General features: G+C 40.3%; 4 protein-coding genes across 7 annotated transcripts; 3 read left to right on the forward strand and 1 right to left on the reverse strand.

Annotated features, from left to right (window-relative positions):
* Positions 1-699: 699 nt before the first annotated feature.
* On the forward strand, positions 700-6424 carry LOC128256841 (endoplasmic reticulum metallopeptidase 1). Of its 2 annotated transcripts, XM_052987508.1 has the most exons (10): positions 700-968; positions 1047-1345; positions 2611-3278; positions 3655-4012; positions 4068-4632; positions 4693-4877; positions 5235-5378; positions 5442-5541; positions 5599-5993; positions 6065-6424. In XM_052987508.1, exons 2-10 carry the CDS (start codon positions 1340-1342, stop codon positions 6230-6232), a joined length of 2589 nt encoding a protein of 862 aa, XP_052843468.1. In that variant the 5' UTR covers positions 700-968; positions 1047-1339; the 3' UTR covers positions 6233-6424. The 2 variants fall into 2 exon arrangements, with proteins under 2 accessions (XP_052843468.1, XP_052843470.1); XM_052987510.1 differs by lacking the exons at positions 700-968; positions 1047-1345 and having other exon boundaries at positions 3033-3278; positions 3657-4012.
* A 256-nt stretch (positions 6425-6680) lies between these two features.
* Positions 6681-12354, forward strand: LOC128256844 (endoplasmic reticulum metallopeptidase 1). 3 transcript variants are annotated; one of them, XM_052987519.1, is made up of 12 exons: positions 6681-6808; positions 7724-8418; positions 8503-8587; positions 8646-8766; positions 8832-8986; positions 9040-9423; positions 9494-9789; positions 9848-9917; positions 9979-10125; positions 10182-10484; positions 11858-12046; positions 12107-12354. In XM_052987519.1, the coding sequence occupies exons 1-12, from the start codon at positions 6710-6712 to the stop codon at positions 12266-12268; spliced, it is 2706 nt and encodes a 901-aa protein (XP_052843479.1). In that variant the 5' UTR covers positions 6681-6709; the 3' UTR covers positions 12269-12354. The 3 variants fall into 3 exon arrangements, with proteins under 3 accessions (XP_052843479.1, XP_052843476.1, XP_052843477.1); XM_052987516.1 differs by lacking the exons at positions 11858-12046; positions 12107-12354 and adding an exon at positions 10727-11104 and having other exon boundaries at positions 6685-6808; positions 10182-10667; XM_052987517.1 differs by lacking the exons at positions 6681-6808; positions 11858-12046; positions 12107-12354 and adding exons at positions 7471-7662; positions 10727-11105 and having other exon boundaries at positions 10182-10667.
* Positions 12355-14284: 1930 nt separating this feature from the next.
* LOC128256864 (endoplasmic reticulum metallopeptidase 1-like) lies at positions 14285-17612 on the forward strand. The gene is made up of 11 exons (XM_052987555.1): positions 14285-14378; positions 14449-15143; positions 15206-15290; positions 15350-15470; positions 15531-15685; positions 15746-16129; positions 16187-16482; positions 16543-16612; positions 16669-16812; positions 16863-17354; positions 17413-17612. Exons 1-11 carry the CDS (start codon positions 14358-14360, stop codon positions 17572-17574), a joined length of 2625 nt encoding a protein of 874 aa, XP_052843515.1. The 5' UTR covers positions 14285-14357; the 3' UTR covers positions 17575-17612.
* Positions 17613-18667: 1055 nt separating this feature from the next.
* On the reverse strand, positions 18668-19484 carry LOC128256817 (vacuolar protein sorting-associated protein 28 homolog). Its single transcript, XM_052987464.1, is given in 2 exon segments — positions 18668-19177; positions 19180-19484. Coding segments are annotated over 2 exon segments (630 nt in total). The 5' UTR covers positions 19385-19484; the 3' UTR covers positions 18668-18752.
* Between the last annotated feature and the right edge of the window lie 553 nt (positions 19485-20037).

Genomic DNA, 20037 nt, shown 5'->3' on the forward strand with positions numbered 1-20037 from the left:
CCTGCTAATCCTTTGCGTTGTTCAATGTCTATTTTTTATTTTTTTAAATCAGAAAATTACTTTCCTTTTATTTCCCTCCATTGTACATTTAGAAACTTAATTACAGAAAAACCTACGAACGAAATAAGACTTTCGCCCAACATACAAAACAATCAGTTGCCGTAAGAACTAACCATATTATGGTATATCGTTCAAAAAGACATTGATTTGTTACTTAATTACCAACTTGAAAGTGATGTTTAAGCGAAATCAATAAAGTTTCTACGCGGAATTCCTAGGTGATTAGACGCATCTAAAACTGGCAGATAGGTAGCTCTATGGTTCGTGCAGTCGAGCGAGAAAACGGTTGACATAATTTGATAGCCGCCCGCCAGTTTCCCAGCTATCGAATCCATTCGGGCGGAACAACCTACAGCGACAATTACGAATAGACAGGTGTATCTGAAATACATGCGAAAGCAATTCAAATACGTAAACAATCTGTTAATCAAGCGAAATCAGCGGAACCCAAAACCCAGCAGAGGACTTGCCTCTACGGGTAAAAATTGAGATAGAAAATTCAGCAGACAAAGGTGGAATGACACATAAACGAAAATGGAATGAAATCGGCGACAATCGTACAACAGCAGTGCACAAATTAATTAGTAAACTCTGTAAAAAGGCTAAACAAGTGGATTGGCACTGGGTGTGCCCGGGAGCTGGAACCCGAACCCAGTCAGTCGGAGGCAACGCTAGCTAAGGGCCACATCTCGGCATTACGGGGAGCACCATACGGCACCTATAGCATTCCACTGTCCAATATTTTATGGGCATCATCGAAGTGACGGCAGCAGATTATATAGCACCAAACTTCTAATTCGCCAGTGCCGCCGTGCCGAGTATCTCAAGAACTGCCCTCTATATCGAGGAAATTGTTGCTGTACCCTTTACGATACTGGACACTTTGTCCGCCATAAAGATATAATTCGGTTAGCAATTGCTGTTGCCCCCATGTAGCGCATCGAACGCGAAAACAAGAAATCTAATAAAATCCCCGCCCATTTTAGCCCGAAGTGTTTATCGTACAGCTGCTCCGATATCGGAGAAACTACCGATAATTCCCCGATTTGGCGAGTACTCCAGACCTTCAATATCGCCGGGCTTCATATATCTTTAGGGTGCCAGAGCGATTTGCACCTCAATTGGAACTCGAAGGTTCAGGTCCCCGGTTGCGGGCGAACTTAACGTTACATAATCCGAAGTAGTGTTTAAAAGAGTCCTTAAGGTGCAAATTTATCAGGTGTTCGGAAGGATCTAAAAGAACAAAACGGGATACCAGTTTATTAAAATCTAACACAACATGAGTGTACGTATTTAAAGTGATCCCAAATGTGAAATTAAAAATATAAAAGGAAGAGTTAAAGAAATTCACCAGTTACCAGAAAATTTGTTTTAGCTGCCGAAATACCAACCTTTCCAAAAATCTTGCTAATTAAAAAGCCACCTCATAAATTAAGAACATCATAAATCATAAGAAGTGCAACTAGTTGAAATCTATATTTGAGCAACCTAATCAAAGCAATTCAAAGAATGTGAATTTAATCACCACCAATCAAGGAATTTAAATATAATTATAGAGATTGCAATTATAAAGTGTGTGAAAAACATCATTAGTTGCCAGGATACGTGTAGAATCTCTGGTCAATGTACAATGTGTAGTCATGAAAAATCAGCAAAAATTACATGATTAAAATTAAAAAGTCATTTAGATAGGAAAACGGTTAAGAAACCTTCACAGAATTACATACTTCAAAGCCGCCGCAATACAGCAAAAATTGCGAATTTCTTAGCATTTCCGAGCGATAAAAGGTGCTGATACTTATTTATTAAGGCGTTATCGTTTTATGGGAGCAACTTCAGCGGTTTTATGATCCTCGACAATCTCTCGTTGACCACACGCCCGTGAATCGAGAAGTGAACACGCGACGAAAGCACGATTTCAATGCCGAGCATTGTTTACTCAGAAAATCAAAAGGAAAATAAAAAAACCGTGCCTGCGAAACACTCTTATCGACTTAAGATGGATTGCAATAAAAGTTGATTTTCGAGCCGATATTCCCGGGAATTATGAGCCTCCATATCGATGCCTTTTCAGTTCGTATAGACATTTTGAAGTTCACGCACAGCTCCAGACTCAGCCCGAATTTTTTCATTAGGTTAGACATGCAGCTGCCAGACCGAGATTAGAATTGATTGGTCATATATCTAAGCCATAATTATTCATTTAGAATCCCCGGGGAAATTCTTGAAAGCAATTCCACTAGAAATTAGAAAAGCTGTCAAGTTTATTGAATCCTCTTTTTCTTTGGCTTTGACTAAATACAAGCAAAGCATAATGATTTCCCTTAATATCTACAAAGTTTACAAAAAGAAGGTTATCTAATATTCGGAAACAAAATATATGTAATACCTTCTTAAGGAATGCGTAAGATATTCAATGAAATACCGCGCGGATAAAAGAGCTTTACAAACTTTCTAATTTTATTTATATTTAATAAATTTGGAAGTCCTATTAAAACCCAAGTGATAACCAAAATGAAACTTTGACCAATCCTCTCTTACTTTCATCAGTTCAACTCCAAATATCACATTGATGTGGACTTCGAGGTGCCCAAAAAGCTGCAATGGTACTATGCTCCCGCCTTTTTTGGCTTCTGGCTGGTGCTCTTCCTCTCGCTGGTCAACACCCAGATGAACCACATGCCCCAGCCCCTGACCCGCAGCGATGAGGCCAGTCATCCTGGCTCCTTCATCGCCCAGCGGGCCGAGGACACACTGATTGAGCTGACCCGGTTCGGACCACGAGTGGTGGGCAGCATGGCAAACGAGGAGTCCACCGTGGAGTTCCTGCGCGCCGAGGTCGCGAAGGTTGAGGCCGAGATGAGCGACCGCCTGGAGCTCGATGTGGACGTGCAGCAGGCCAGCGGGGCCTACATGCACTGGGAGATGGTGAACATGTACCAGGGCATCCAGAACGTGGTGGTGAAGCTGTCCGAAAAGAATTCCACCAACGAGAACTACCTGCTGATCAACAGTCACTATGACTCGGTGCCCGGAAGTCCAGGTGCCGGTGACGATGGGTCCATGGTCGTCACCATGCTGGAGGTGATGCGTGTGATAGCCAAGTCCGATGAGCCACTGGCCCATCCCATTGTTTTCCTGTTCAACGGTGCTGAGGAAAATCCCCTGCAGGCATCGCACGCCTTCATCACCCAACACAAGTGGGCCAAGAACTGCAAGTAAGTGTGATCTTTGTTTTACAAATTTTTAAACAAGTTTCCCGAAATTATAATTATGATGCGAGACTTCTGGAGCTTTTTAGTTATTGTTACGACTTAAAATTTTTAAAGATTGTATTTCTTTATATTTTTATCGTGTCGGACTCATCGATTTAAAAAAAAAGTTGTAAAGTTGTAGATCTTGTAAGTGTTCATGAGAAATATATATTTTTTAAAGTTTGAAACCTATAAATCATTTTCGAATATTATGTTTATATTTTCTATGCTTTAAATATACTATTGTATACTTTTAGGCAGAATCACACATTGAAATCACTAGAGATTTTGGGTGCATATACAATAAGTAATTGACCTAATGTATTTTTTACCTGCTCAGAGCTCTTATCAACCTTGATTCCGCTGGCAGCGGTGGTCGGGAGATCCTGTTCCAGTCGGGACCGAATCATCCTTGGCTGATGAACTATTATAGAAATGTGCCGCATCCCTTTGCCAATACACTGGCCGAGGAACTTTTTCAAGCTGGATATATTCCGTCCGACACGGATTTCCGAATTTTCCGTGATTACGGAGGAGTTCCCGGTCTAGACATGGCTTACATCTTCAATGGCTATGTTTATCACACCAAATATGATAGGATTAACGCATTTCCCAGGGCCTCTTTCCAGCATACCGGTGATAATGTATTATCACTGGCCCGGTCCTTGGCCAATGCTCCGGAAATGGATGATACGGCTGTAAGTCTAATTGGGAGATAATTACTAACGAGTCCTAATCATACTCCAATTTCAGGCTCACTCCGAGGGGCACAATATATTCTATGACTTTCTGGGCTGGTTCATGATCTTCTACACGGAGACGACGAGCATTATCGTAAATGTGGTGGTCACATTACTTGCCCTTCTGGGAATCGGCATATCCCTGTATTTTATGTCCGTTCGATCGGGCTGCAGTTGGAAGGGTGTCCTCATACGCTTTTCCATCACCATTTCCATCCAGTTCATCTCGCTCGTTTTGGCCCTGGGTCTGGCCCTTTTGGTCGCTCTTTTCATGGATGGTGTAGATCGTTCGTTGTCCTGGTTCTCCTCTTCCTGGACTATCTTTGGCCTGTACCAGGCACCCATTATCTTCGGGATGAGTATTCTGCCGGCTCTGTATCTGGAGAAGACGAAAAGGGATCCCTTGGGACTGGGCTTCCGCATCCAGCTCTTCATGCACTCGCACTGCATCTGCCTGATTGTGATAATGCTCACCCTGACTGGGCTGAGTATCCGGTCGGCCTATCTGATCATGCTCTGCGTGCTGTTCGACATTGTAGCGCTGATTGTCAACCTGGTAACAAAGTGGCACCGCAAGGGTAAGGAAATAGGTTATTCATATGTTAGGGTATAGGCTTATATATTGTTCTACCTTACAGCCTATTTGTTTGCCATCGCCGTCACCGTCTGCCAAATCCTGCCCTTCGTCTACTTCACATATCTGTGCATAGTGGCTCTGGCTACTCTGATACCGATGCAAGGACGTTCGGGATCCTCCACAAATCCGGATATGGTTATTGCAGTTCTGATCTGGCTTTTTTCCCTTATGTTCGCCGGCTTTATTGTAAGTAAGCATATTCTAATTATCAAGCACTTTTCACAAGAATTTTTTTTACTACATCGAATAAAATGTTTGCTAAAAAATGTATTAACATTTTAAACCAATTCTAGTTTTAAATGTTTGAAAAGAGAATAATTTAATACAATTTTGTTTGGCATTAGGTTTTTTTAACCTGAATAATTAATGAAACGCAAAAATAAATACTTAAAACTTACTTTACTTTCAAAAGTATTATTTCAATTAAATGTTTGATTTAATAAAAAATTCTATATATATTAACTAGTTTAATGAGTTCTCCAGTATATTCGAATTTTATAACAGTATAATGTTTAATAACAAAAAATTAATAAATACCTGCAGGCCCCACTTATCATGTTCTTCCGCAAAACGAGAACGATAGTCCTGTGCTTCCTGGGAATCACCATTCTGTTCATCATTATTGCTGTCACAAATGCAGGATTTCCATACAAGGAGAAGACCGCTCCACAACGTTATTCTTTGATTGTAAGTTTTGCTTTTTGCTAATGATTAAATAACATTTACATTTTAAAATTAATAACAAATTAGCATGCCCACCGTCGTTTGCACAATGCCGATGGAAGTACTCGTATCGATGAGTCTGGCTTGTATATTTATCCCCAGGACAGACGCTTTAAGATTGCTCGAGGTAAGCTTTTAAATGAATAGAAAAAAGATGTTACTCCAATTTGTTTTATTTGTTTAGATGAGATCGATGCCCTTGGAGAGGCGCACAAAGTAAGTGACTTTTGCGACGAGGAAATGTTTTGCGGAATGCCGCTTTATAACCACCGTTGGAACAAAGCCCGGCAATATAGCCTGTGGATCGAGACATCGGAACAGCCGGAGATCCCCACCGAATACCCCTTGCTGGTTCTGCAGGACAGCAGCGAACTGGAAATTCCCACGCAAAGGCGATTTAATTTCACCCTGGCAGGACCCTCTCACATGGGAATATTCATAAATGTGAAAAACGATGCCAGGATACTGAAGTGGTCCTTCAACGACACACTCATTCGAGAGCAGGTGGAACCGCCGTATATGGTGTACTTCTCCTACGGACTGGACGACAGTCCTCTGGAGTTCACCATCGATGTTGAGGTGGTGCAAATACATGCTAATTACCTGTAATTATAGGTATGGCTGACAACCGAACTATTTACTATTTGCAGAAGACGACCTCAATGTTTGACACACCCACCCTGGAGATTGGAATCGGTGGTCACTGGGTGACCCAAGACATCACTGCCATCGAAAAACTCAGCAGCTACATCACTCGATTTCCGTCATACGCCTATATTCAGGGCTGGGTGGGCACATACGAGACCTGGTACTTTTAGGCCAAGCCGCAAATGATTAACTAATAGTAGTCATTAAGCGTTAACGATTAACTGTATAGAATCTGAAAGAGAATTTACATATTTTATTAAACTACAATACGAATACTATAATTACAATCAAAAGCCTTTGACTTTGTTATTTATTAAACATACCTACCATGCATGAAGAAATTCAATAAATATATCAACGCAACATTGGTTTACTTTGTGCAAACAAAACATGGAAAATGTAAACAAAAAGGTGCGTAGAGAAATTCCTCTGTGACCATCCATTAAGAGTGTTCGATTCGGTAGCGAATTGCACAATTTTGTTAATAGCAAGATTAGAATTCGCTGAGCATAGTAGCCGTTCTCTGCGGTTTTCGAGATTAAAAACTATGTTGAGAGTCTATAAATATATAAGCATAGACTGTAGGAACGCAAAAATATTTATATATATTGAGAATACGGATTTCCATTCGAATCAAACTGATTAAGATGATGCGCCTAAGCGGAATCGCGTCTCAGTTGAATTGTTTACCCACAGCGGAGATGTGGCAGGCCCTACGCTCCCGATTTGATTCTTGCCAAAACAAGGTAGGAAGTATTTAATATTGTGTGTGTGTATACTTATCGAAGTTAAAAGTTTGTATTATATGTAAAGCATCTACAGACCAATTAAGCAAAACTTATATCTTCATTCGTAAATAAAATGGGCGGGGGAAAATTAAAAACCGTAAAAAAATGTGTTAATTGAACTTATTTTTACACTTGGAAACAATCTTGCACTTGTACTCCCCTATAACAGTGATTGGGTTGTGGTGGGTCTAGTTTATTTAGACGCATAAACTCAATAACCGTTTATTTTCTTGATAATTTTTATGAGTTTTATACATACATATATCCCAATAGTCCCATACCAACTGAGTATGAACTGATAAGTAAAGAGGGCGTAGAATCAAGTCCCAATAAATTCGTTGAAAAGGGGCAGCACCTGTTAAGGATAGACACCTAAAATTAAAACATAAAACTATTGCTCATTTTCGAGGGTAGCTCAAACAGTTATTAAAAAAAACCTTAAAAAGAAGGTTTAAAACGAAACTTGGGTAATATAAGTTTTTGTTTTTTACCTAATTTAATTTTGTTTTAGTTTGCTAAATACTTTTTTTGTAAAAAAAAATGTATGAACTCATATTAATGTTTAATTTTGTGAAATTTAAAACCATTTTTGTATAAGCCATGACACTTTATCGAATTTAACAGCTCAATATTTATCTTAATTAGCTGAGACAACAATATTGCTCATATAAATCCATTATAATTTTTATCGCTTTTAACTGGTACCCAATGATTTTTGAAGGTATAAAAGAACATGATTTTTGTTAAGGCAAATCAGTCTGGTTTTGAAGCTGCCTTAATAGATTGACAAAATGGGAGACAAGGACAAACTGGTAATGGCATTTGGGAATCAGGATTCCATTTGAAGTCTGACTGACTTTGCCCTTTCTCCAGATTTCAGATGAAGCAGTTGAAGGTGGCGTCGGATCGGCATGCTCCAAAAAGGTCAGAAATCCGGAGCAAAACCTCCGAGGACCCTGGTACTTGGCCAGCGGTTTCCTTCTGTTCTGGGCACTACTATTTTTTGCGGTTGTGATGCCTCTGTTCTATCGCCTTCCGAAAGGCTTAACCATCGAGGATGCGTCCAAGGGCGTCTTCATCGCCGAACGCGCCCACAACAATCTGTACGAATTTGACGAAATCGGAACCAAGGTAGTTGGCAGCGATGGTAATGAGAACAAGACCGTCGATTACCTGTTGGGATTAGTGGCCAAGATACAGGAGAATGTCCTGGACGAGTTCTTTGATATTGAGGTCGATCTGCAAGAGGTCTCGGGATCCTACATTCATTGGACCATGATAAACAAGTATCAGGGTGTGCAGAATATCGTCATTAAGCTGACTCCCAAGAACACCACTAGTGAATCTTACCTCCTAGTCAACAGTCACTTTGACTCTAAGCCAACCAGTCGATCTGCCGGCGATGCCGGTCAAATGATAGTCGCCATCCTTGAAGTCCTGCGCGTCATGTCCACGACCAGGCAAACGTTCCGGCATCCAATCGTCTTTCTGCTGAACGGCGCTGAGGAGAATCCCTTGCAGGCTTCGCATGGTTTCATCACCCAGCACAAGTGGGCTAAGAACTGCAAGTTAGTGTTTAAATATCATAATTTTCATACATATTTACCTATTCATATTTACCTTTTGTACACATACTAATAATACATTTTCAGGGGATTAATCAACTTGGATTCCGCTGGCGGTGGAGGTAAGGAGATTTTATTCCAAAGTGGACCAAATCATTCCTGGCTAATGAAAGTATGTTAGTATTACTATAATTTTTGATTGTTTTAATCAAAATCGAAACTTCTTACAGTACTATAAGAACTATGCCAAGCACCCAATGGCTACCAGCATGGCTGAGGAAATCTTTCAAACTGGTATCTTGCCGTCCGACACGGACTTCAGTATCTTTGTAAAATATGGAAAACTAATTGGTAGGATAAAAATACCATTAAAATAGTTGTGTGTATTCATAAAGTAATTTACCGCATTCTTGTAGGTCTGGATATTGCCCAATTCATCAATGGTTACACCTACCACACCAAGTACGACCGATTCGCCAATATTCCCCGAGAGTCCATACAGAACACTGGGGAGAATTTGCTAAGTTTAGTGCGAGCTCTTTCGAATGCCACAGAGTTGGATAACACAGCGGTAAGATGCCTTAGTTTTGGTGAGATATTTAATGAAACCCTAACCATTCTTAGGCTTACGCAACGGGGCACGCAGTTTTCTTCGATTTCCTGGGATTGTACTTCATCAACTATACGGAGAGCACTGGTATTATTCTGAACTATTCCGTTGCCGGAGCAGCACTCATCCTGATCTTTGTATCCATTTGGCGCACTGCGAGCATTTCCTGTGTGTCCACCGGTTACGTACTCTGCTGGTTCATTCTGATCCTAGTACTCCAAGTCATAGCTTTTGTGCTGGGTCTGGTACTGCCCATAGCCATAGCCTACGCATTTGACAAGTACGGACTCTCGCTGACCTACTTCAGCACTCCGGCCCTGATGATCGGTCTGTACATATGCCCAAGTCTGCTTGGATTGGTTCTGCCCTCCTACATCTACTTGAAGTTACAGCGAAGCGTAAGTTTAAGGGCTTTACAGATGTGAGAACATTAAATTGAGATATATACTCATCTTAACCTCTGTGCAGGATAAGGTGCCATTTGCCCATCGACTGCAACTAGTTCTCCATGGTCACGCCGTTGTATTAGCTATCCTGGGCATTGGATTGACTCTTTATGGTCTGCGATCTGCTTATGTGGTCACCTGGACTCTTATATTCTACGTAGTTCCCTTGGTCATTAACCTACTGACCACTCTGCACGATCGCGGCTTTTCCTGGACTGGTGTGCTAAAGATTTTCCAGATCATTCCCTTCCTGTACAATAGCTATCTGATTTACACTTTCGTGGTGACCCTGACTTCCATGATGGGACGTTTCGGCAGGTGAGATGACACAGCTTTGGCTTGATACTACGTTTTACTTATATCTTTCTTATTCAAGATCAACCAACCCAGATTTGATTATATCTGCTTTGAACGGTTTGGGAACCATTTTGGCAATGGGATTCTTGGTAAGAGAATGATAACTTCAATTAAACCAGATTTATCTACTATGGTAATTTATTTGTCTAGATTCCCCTAGTTAATATGTTTCGACGACCCAGCCTGATCGTGTTCAGCCTTTTGATCGTGAGTGCTTTGACCATTTACACGGCTACCTCCACTCAAATTGGTTTTCCCTATAGACCAAAGACCAATGTAGAGCGCGTACCTTACTTGGTTGGTATTTTTATTTGATATAGTAGACCTTAGCTTACATCCTATACCTGTTGCAGCACGTGCGGCGAACTTTCTACGAATACGATGGCACAGTTGTGAAGGATGACTCCGGCTACCTGTTTAATTTCCAGGATCGTCGAGGACCGGCTCCCTTGAAGATGTCCAAGGCCAATCTGACGGGCTTAGTTAGCATCGCTGCTGATTGTGACAAGATCATGATGTGCGGCATGCCCCTTTACGATCACCGTTGGGTCAAGAATCAAAAGCAGATAATGTGGCTGCCGCGCGAAGAGCTCATCAATCCACCATATGTACCTGAACTGGAGCTTTTGGGAAAAACGGAACTGGGAAACAACACAGTTCGATTGGAATTTAGGACCCAAACCACGGATCACAGCAGCGTTTTTATCAAACCACATGAGGACGTGAGCATAGTAAACTGGTCATTTGACTTGGCGTACCTCGGACAGCAGACTACTTATCATATATATTTCTCATATGGCAAGAATAAAGCAGCATTGACCTTTTTCATTGACTTATGGGTAAGTAAAACATAGATCTACACAATGTTTAGAGCTCATTTAAAACATTTTTCCCCTAGAAACAAGATGGTGATTTTAATGTACCCATGTGTCAGATTGGATTATCAGCTCATTTTATTGGCGACAAAGGCGATGCGTCCAGTCAAAAGTTTGCCAGTCTGCTCCATCATTTGCCGCCTTAGTGGAATGGCCAACCTCCTATCAACGGTTCATTTACTAAGCAAACAGGGCTGGTTAGCTCGTCGAGATCTAATAAACATGATCGTTATCTGAAAGCGCGAAATAAAGCAACAATTGTATTGATAAACTATAAAACAATTAAGATACGATATAACTTTAATTGGGGCTATTATTATGACTGTCACTTTGTGTAAGTCATGATTTATTCTATTATCGGAAAGGACTTGATCACAAATTAAAATATGATTATCATTATTATATCTGTGCAAAGGATATTATAATATTACTCAAAGAGATTTCCAACCCTACAAATGAGTTAAATACTGAATAAAACACTTTAAAACAAAAACACAAAAATAGTTAATGTTAAGAATTCTATGATAATGAGCAGTATTAAACAATAATCATATTATTTTATTTTGAGTATCACTTGCCAAATTCATTATGTTTTTAATTTTTAAAAAGCAATTTGCAATAATAAAATAAAAAAATACAGTTATGTCTAAAATTGACTATAGACTTTAATTTAAAGCTCATGTGCATGCACCAAAAACACTGATGTCCAGTGAAATTTAAATGGTGTTGCCTTATTTCGTTTTCCATCTTAGTGGACGGAATCATTTTGAATTATATTTATAATTTATTGACCATCAAATTTTGTACACTTTTCATGCCAATTTTATTTTTTATCTAATGCTGTGGCTATCGATTTTATTTAACTAAAAATCGGTAGTTTAATTTAATACGTTAGCAGAGAAGACTCCGGCTACTTGTTCAATTTCCAGGATCACCGTGGACCCGCTCCCTTGGAAGGCACCAATGTAAATTTGACTGGATTGGTGGGCATTCCAACTGAGTGCGAGAAGCGTTTGATGTGTGGCCAGCCACTTTACGATCACCAGTGGGTCAAGAATCGTCTGAATGCCATGTGGCTGCCTCGAGAGGATCTGATCGATCCTCCGTATGTGCCCAAGGTGCAGCTCATAAGCAAAATTATCCAGGCCGACAAGACAAGAGTGCGCTTCAAGTTCACAATTAATACCACGGATCACACCAGTCTGTTCATCCAACCATTTGAGTTCGTGAACATCACCAACTGGTCCTTCCAACTAGAATACATCGGGCAGCAAACCACCTACCATGTGTACTTCTCCTATGGCAAGGACAGCTCGCCGTTATCCTTCTTTATCGAACTCCCGGTGAGTTGGTCCTTCTTGAATAAACTTTGTACAAGTAATTTGTATGTTTTCTGCCCACAGAAAGCCAACGGTGACTTCCAAAATCCCCTCTTTCAGTTGGGTGTGTCTGCACACTTTATTGGCAACAAGGGCGATGAACTGAGCCAGAAATTCGCCCAGTCTTTTCCGGACTATGCCGTGCTGATCGAGTGGTCAACCTCCTACCAACGATTCATTTTCTAAAAAAGTTTTACATCTAATGTGTGAGTTGGAATCGGAAAACCAAGCCAACTATCGATGCCATAAAACCATATAATATAATCAAACATGTTTAACAACACCAGTAACACAAGTGCCAGTAATTAACTTTTTTTTCGATCTTACTTTTTTTCTGATTTGAAATGGCGAAAAAATTATAATCTTAATTATATGGCTACGTCTGAAGATAACTGGAAATCGGCTCTGTTAAATATGATTGTATATTTCCAGATCTCTTTTATTGAGATTTTATTACTATTAAGATGAACACATAAATAAAGCAAATATGTATGTTCTTAAAAGAACATTTAAGTTAATAAACAAGAAATGAATAAATTTCTGGTTTGAATTCGATATGACAATGCTCTGTTTAAACCTTTTAATATCAAATGATTGAAATTGAAAGCGAACATAAATATCATGCTAATTTTCCATTCAACACATATGTTACCGTCAACAAGAAGGAAAGCAAACTTCGGCAAGCCGAAGTTCATATACCCTTGCAGCTATTGCATTAATTAAATACTTTTGAAAACATTTAAATTATGATTTACTTGAGTATGTGCTAAAAAAAAACATTGAAACTATGATTATTTGCAGCTCAATTATTAGATAGTTATTTTATATATTTTTATTATTTCTATGGGAGCTATATGCTATAGACGTCCGATTTTGATAAAATTTATACCATAATTCTGAAATAATTAAACATTGCTATATGTCGAAGAACTAAACAAAAAATTAAAAAACAGAAAAGTTATAATTTTTTTCATTTATTTTTCCGATTGTTCCTATGGGAGCTATATGCTATAGTCGTCCGATTTTGATGAAATTGAAACCGTAATTCTGAAATATTAAACCATTACTATATCTCGAAGAACTAAACAAAAAATTAAAAAACAGCAAAGTTATAATTTTTTTTCATTTATTTTTCCGATTGTTCCTATGGGAGCTATATGCTATAGTCGTCCGATTTTGATGAAATTTAAACCGTAAATCGGAAATATTTTACCATTACTATATGTCGAAGAACTAAACAAAAAATTAAAAAACAGCAAAGTTATAATTTTTTTTCATTTATTTTTCCGATTGTTCCTATGGGAGCTATATGCTATAGTCGTCCGATCCGGCTCGTTCCGACTTATATACTACCTGCAATAGAAAGACAACTTTTGGGAAAGTTTCATGCAGATAGCTTTAAAACTGAGAGACTAGTTTGCATATAAACGGACGGACAGACGGACAGACGGACATGGCTAGATCGACTCTCCTAGTGATGCTGATCAAGAATATATATACTTTATAGGGTCGGAAACGTCTCCTTCACTGCGTTGCAAACTTCTGACTGAAATTATAATACCCTCTGCAAGGGTATAAAAATACATAAATATTTAATTGCCAATCGCGTGTTGCATATTAAAGTGATCACTTTATGAATCCATAAATTAAGTCATAATAATTAAGATTACCTACAATAAAGTACTTCAAAGCCACGGGCTGGTGTAATATAAGTAAGAAATAGTTGTTGGGATATGCTACTCCTCTGAGGTACTTGGGAACAACTTATGTCGGATTGCGCTGGGCATGAAACCAATCCCTAATCTCTTATCTCTTAGAAATCGAATTTGTTTGAATGTAACCAATAACCACATATCGGCAAGTTTTAAGGTAATTACACTCTTGAAAAAGCGTGGCCCTCCCGAAAGCTGTTCAAATAGTTAAGAAGGTAGGTCTGTTGAAAACTTTAACTACTTTATAAAATTTAATATTTGATAAGAGTTTTCAAACAAAAATTGTCGTTAAGTAATAAATGTTTACATTTCCAAAAATAGTTAAATTATATAACCCTCAATTAAAAAAGGTTTGGTTCTGTTCCAGCAACCCTCGCCGCACTTACAATTTTTGAAAAAGGCCTTAAAGAGAGATTTGTGCTATTAACAAATTAAAGAAGATATGATTAGAAATTCTAGATTATTTTACGAATATAAAGACGGCTAAATTATGATCCCAGTCAGTCTCGCTTTGGCTCCCTTTTTGCAGACAGTGTGCTCAACTGTGCCAATAAGCCGAAAATATGGGTGACAAGGACCAACTTGTAAGGACAACTTAACTAATTTGGTTTATTTAATAAATTAAAAGTACTTTTCTTTTCCTTTCCTATTCAGATCCTAGACGAACCCGTCGAAGAAGGAGTGAAATCCTATTCTAGAAGGTCTGGCAAAAAACAGAAAGGGTACTTTCAAGTTCCCTGGTACTTTGCCGGTGGCATTGTTCTTTTTTGGGGGCTGCTCTTCGTCGCGGTAGTGAAGCCACTGTTCTACCGACTTCCCGAACCACTGACCGTCGAGGATGCCTCAAAGGGAGTCTTCATTGCCGAACGTGCCCATGCCAATCTGTACGAATTTGAAGCCATCGGTACCAAGGTGGTCGGCAGCGATGGAAACGAGCATAAGACTGTCCAGTTCCTCCTCAAAGAGTTGAATTTGATCAAGGAAAATATGCAGACGGATTATTTTGACATGGAAATCGATCTGCAATATGCCTACGGTGCGTATGTGAAATGGAACCTGGTCAACATGTATCAGGGCATCCAGAATGTCGTGGTGAAGCTCACTCCCAAGGGCAGTACCAGCGAAAACTACATTCTGGTGAACAGTCACTTCGACTCCCAGCCCACTAGTCCATCCGCCGGTGACGATGGCCACATGGTGGTCTCCATTCTGGAAGTGCTGCGCGTGCTGTCGTCGTCCAAACAATCGTTCGAGCACCCAATTGTCTTCCTGATCAACGGATCCGAGGAGAACTCGCTGCAGGCCTCCCACGGATTTATTGCATACCACAAATGGGCCAATAACTGCAAGTAAGTTGAGGGATAAGACTTAACTGGAGTGCCCAAAACCTATTGAAATTATTTCCTTAAAGGGTTGTTATCAATCTGGATGCAGGTGGCAGTGGAGGCCGCGAACTTATGTTCCAGACAGGACCAAACAACCCATGGCTAGTCAATGTAAGAATATTTTGGATTGACTTTTTAATACATATACCTAATAATTTAATGTATCATAGATATACAGGAAGGGCGCTAAGCATTACTTCTCCACCACCATGGCTGAGGAAATCTTCCAGACAGGTCTGGTGCCCTCTTATACCGATTTTAATATTTTTGTGGAGTACGGAAACCTTATTGGTGAGCTAAGCTAACTCTTAAATTAAATGCTTGCAAGGACTAAGTCTGATTTCATGGCAGGTTTGGATATTGGCCAGTGCATCAATGGATTCGTCTATCACACCAAGTACGATCGCATTGATGTGATTCCCCGGGCTTCTCTTCAAAACACTGGAGACAACCTTCTCGGTCTGCTTCGAACTCTGTCCAATGCCACCGAGTTGCGTGACCTCAGCGTAAGTTACTCTATATTATTAACAATTCTTTGATTTAACCATTACACATCTGTTATTTAGGCGAACCCGAATGGAAACACCATCTTCTTTGACGTCCTGGGACTGTACCTCATCAGCTATTCGGCCGATACTGGCGTGAAGCTTAACTATGCCGTGGCTGCAGCCGCCATTATCCTGGTCTACGTATCCTTGCTCCGCATTGCTGATAGGTCAAATGTCGGCTCCGAACAGGTCTTGAGCTCCTTCGTCTTGGTCCTAGTTGTCCAGGTGGTCGCCTTTGTTTTGGGTCTGGCCCTGCCTATGGTGGTGGCATATGGATTGGACAAGTACGGCTTATCCCTCAGCTATTACGCCACCCCATCACTTTTGGTCGGCCTGTATGTGTGCCCGAGTCTCATTGGACTCGCTCTGCCCAGTTTCATCTACCTGAAGCTGAAGAGTAATGTGAGTTAATGGTTTAGGGCTAAGACTTTAGAGGATTAACAACTAGTATCTCAACAGGATAAGGTTTCGTTTGCCCAACAAGTTCAGATGACTCTTCATGGACACGCCGCTGTGCTCTCCGTCTTCTGCATTGCTATTAATTTCTATGGACTACGCACCACCTACGTTGTAACATGGACACTGGTCTTTTACGTAATCCCCTTGGCTTTCAATCTGCTTACCACTTTGCATGATCGTGGCTTTTCGTGGACGGGCATCCTGAAAATTGTCCAAGTAGCTCCGTTCCTGTACAACAGCTACCTCTTCTACTGCTTCATTGTGATACTTACTCCAATGATGGGCCGCTTTGGACAGTAAGTGCTGTTTATTAAATATAATTAAGGCAGAATTGATAGGAATTTATCTATATTAAGGGACACCAATCCAGACATAATCATTGGTGCTTTGACAGCCTTGGGAACCATACTTTCTATGGGTTTTTTGGTAAGTTTTCCTTCTCTTCAAGGTCCTTAGCTTTACTCTTGGCTAATCCCTTTCAGATTTTACTGGTTAATATATCCCGTCGATCCGGTTTCGTTATCCTGACTCTGTTCGCCGTGGCCGCCGCCTCTGTGTCTTTTGCTGCTTCCGATTTGGGATTCCCCTACCGCGCCAAGACCAACGTGCAGCGAGTTCCCTACTTGGTTAGTTGTAAATTACTTAAGAATTTTACTGACATCCAACTCAATTGCAGCAAGTGCGCCGGGTGTTCTACGAGTACGATGGAACCGTCAGCAAGGATGAGTCCGGATATCTGTTCAACTTTCAGGATCGTCGCGGAGTTACTCCGCTGGAGGACTCTAATGTGGATCTGACTGGCCTGGTCAACATGACGTCCGATTGTGCGAAGTACATGATGTGCGGCATGCCCCTTTACGATCACCGTTGGGTAGAGGCGATGGATGCTACCATGTGGTTGCCTCGACAGAATCCCGTCTGGACCCCAGCGGAACCGATCCTGGAGCTTCTCAGCAGAACAGTCCTGCCCGATGGCAAGACCATTCGCTTTGAGTTCAACTTGACCTGCACGGACCACACCAGCATTTTCATCCAGCCCAACGAGGATGTGACAGTCAGCGGTTGGTCGTTCCTCAAGGAATACTTAACTACCGTCACGCCTCCGTATCACATTTACTACTCCTACGGAATCGACAATACTCCACTGAAATTCTCCATGGATCTAACGGTATGCAAATCGATCATTATGATTAAACTCAAGATTTCATTACAAATTATTTCTTTAGAAACCCGATGCCGACTTTAATGTTCCACTTTTTGAAATTGGCATTTCGGCCCAGTATATGCACGTTGATGGCGATGCAGAAGCCGTGGCGTTTGCTAAAACTTTCCCCGACTACGCCGTCACTATTCAGTGGCCAGCTATCTATAAGAAATATGTATATTAAATTGTTATCATATAACAAAACACAAAATAAACAAAAACATACAATCAGTTAAACAATTTATTTTATTTAAATCAAGAAAGAAATCAAACTTTGGCAAGATATAGGAACAATCGAAATATTACAAAAAAAAAAATAAATGAAAAAAAGTAACTTTTCTGTTTCTTAATTGTTTTTAAAAATTCTCTCGGACATAGTAATGGTTTAAAATTTCTGAATTAGTATTTTAATTTTATTAAAATCAAAATCAAAATAAAACATATAAGCGTGTAAATCCAAATTTCGAAGTTGTAATGAATATTTAATTTTTTAAAAGCTTCAAGGGTATATAAACTTGCCGAAGTTTCCTTCCTTTCTTGTTTCTAATTTTTTTTTTATTGACATTTTGAGCCAAAAAAAAAATAAAAAACAAAAAATGCTGATCTTTAAAAAAACCGGTTTGTCCTGGTTGACATAATTTCAATTTTCTAGTGATTTCAAAAAAATTAAACAAATTCTTCATTAATAAAGATGCCGCTTTCGGATTGACTACTTTCAAATAAATAAAAATAACAGAAAGGCGTCAACTTAAAAACAAAAAAATGTTGTTTTATACCCAATTTTTTTGATCATTTCGAATATTTTAAAGATACTTATGATCAAAATTTTCATTTGTAGCGCCTAAAATAATTCGAATTTTGAAAACCTTTTAAAAATATTTAAAAATGCCCCCTTAATAACACAGGTGAAGAGTGTGTCAAATACGTTTCGAGGTAACGCACACTGCTTTTTTTACATACATGTCAATCATTTTTTTGACACGGTAAATTAAGATTTTTCTTGGGCTTAACATATGCCTGTATAGAATCCTGCCTAGAAGTGCTGGTTTTGGGTCACTTTTCTGCAGCAATTTTTTTTTTAATCTGGAAATCATTCAATCGTTAACAACATCGAACCAAAATGAACGACTAAAATTTGAAAGCTACAATTTAAATCGTTACAATGAGCATTCAAATGTATAACATAATTCACATTCAAATTACAAAGACGCAGAAAATTGAGCTTTTATCGTTCCTTGATTATAAATTTTTAAGAGCAAAGACGAAAACGTGTGCGGTATGGTTAGGTATATGTAAAACGCGTTTAATTCGGAATAAGCTATTCAAACTTAAAAATACATGTAAACAATGAAAAGCTGTCCGCTACTGGCTGTGCAGCAGCTTATTGAAGTCGGCGTAGGCCGACTCCAGGTCGAAGAGGAACTGGCGCACCTGCCCCTCGCTCAGTTCGTCGGAGGCCTGCATCTCGTTTAGGCTGCCCAGCCACTTCTCCACCTTCAGCTTGGCATCGAAGTCCTCCGGTATGAGGGACAGGCGGTTCATATTGTCGGCCAGATCCTTAACGTCCGGCTGCAGGGCGTCCATGGTGTTGATCTGCAGGCGCAGCTTGTCCATGATGGTAATGAAAAGCGACACGATTTCGGCGATGCACTTGGAGGTGTTGCCCTTGTCGTCGCGTATGGTAATGGGTCGATCCTCGCGAATCCGCTCCAGCGCCGCCGGGCAGTCCAGCCGGAACTTCTTGACGAACGTCTCCACCGTGGGAAACTCGTCGCACTGCACCTGTTGAAGGCCACCTTGTACTGGACCAGGTATTTGGAGCAGGCGGCCGTGTATTCCTGCGGCGTAATGCAGTCGCGGATGTAGGCCTTTTCCAGCTGCTGGATGGTGTTGGTGATTGCGTACAGATCGGCCATGTTGTCGTACCGCTCGCGCTCACGGGCGTTCCGGAAGAGCTTCACCTCCTCGTACAGCTCGGGACTCTGATCCTGCATCCTGGGTTTGGCTTAAAATTTATCAGGTTTTAAAAAAAAAACAATGATTCACAAAAAGATTTTGCCAGGCAGTGTGACCGTACCGCATTGCAATTAAAATACCGCATTTAGGAGTTGGTAAGCCCTCAAACCAGTGTTGGAAAACACACCATAAATAGCAGTCACTCAGTTCAAACTTAAATTTTGGACAGGGGATTATTTACGATCTGGTTTAATCATTTCCGCCCCTGGAAAACCTTATCGATGCTGTGCGTTTTCGGCTTGCCGAATATAGAACACCTCTTTATCGGATTGCATGCTTACTGGTTAATTCCACGCATGCCGATAACGACTATTATTGAATTACGACAAGGTTTTCATTGATCGAACCCCCCCTTGCGCCACGAAACCTTTTCATTAAATCAGATGTGCAAAATAGCCAGTATAGGGGTGCTTAATTTACCTGTTTATGACCGGAGTATCAGCATATCAGCTTATCGATACCATTGACCGCAGCCCAGCAAAGTGCACCAGGTTCTCTTATTAGTATTCCCACAGTCAGCAAACCGCTCGCAATCTGTTAAGACCTGGCCGAATCCGATTCGGGGCTTTGTTTTTATCTGCGACCAGATCAAATTAACAAGTGTTGTTTCGGTTATTCAATCTTTAAAGGT

The sequence above is a fragment of the Drosophila gunungcola genome (genome assembly GCF_025200985.1).
Source record: "Drosophila gunungcola strain Sukarami chromosome 2R unlocalized genomic scaffold, Dgunungcola_SK_2 000030F, whole genome shotgun sequence".
NCBI lineage: Eukaryota > Metazoa > Arthropoda > Insecta > Diptera > Drosophilidae > Drosophila > Drosophila gunungcola.

Bases quoted from the DNA above. Each gene is read 5' to 3' on its own strand.
- LOC128256844 (XM_052987519.1), top strand. From the start codon at position 6,710: ATGATGCGCCTAAGCGGAATCGCGTCTCAGTTGAATTGTTTACCCACA. The intron at 8,987-9,039 runs GTAAGATGCCTT...AACCATTCTTAG, and splicing joins CAGAGTTGGATAACACAGCG to GCTTACGCAACGGGGCACGC. The intron at 10,485-11,857 runs GTTCGATTGGAA...CAGGCCGACAAG, and splicing joins CGGAACTGGGAAACAACACA to ACAAGAGTGCGCTTCAAGTT.
- LOC128256864 (XM_052987555.1), top strand. From the start codon at position 14,358: ATGGGTGACAAGGACCAACTT. The intron at 16,130-16,186 runs GTGAGTTAATGG...GTATCTCAACAG, and splicing joins ACCTGAAGCTGAAGAGTAAT to GATAAGGTTTCGTTTGCCCA. The intron at 17,355-17,412 runs GTATGCAAATCG...TTATTTCTTTAG, and splicing joins AATTCTCCATGGATCTAACG to AAACCCGATGCCGACTTTAA.
- LOC128256841 (XM_052987508.1), top strand. The intron at 4,633-4,692 runs GTAAGGAAATAG...TCTACCTTACAG, and splicing joins AACAAAGTGGCACCGCAAGG to CCTATTTGTTTGCCATCGCC. The intron at 5,994-6,064 runs GTGGTGCAAATA...TACTATTTGCAG, and splicing joins AGTTCACCATCGATGTTGAG to AAGACGACCTCAATGTTTGA.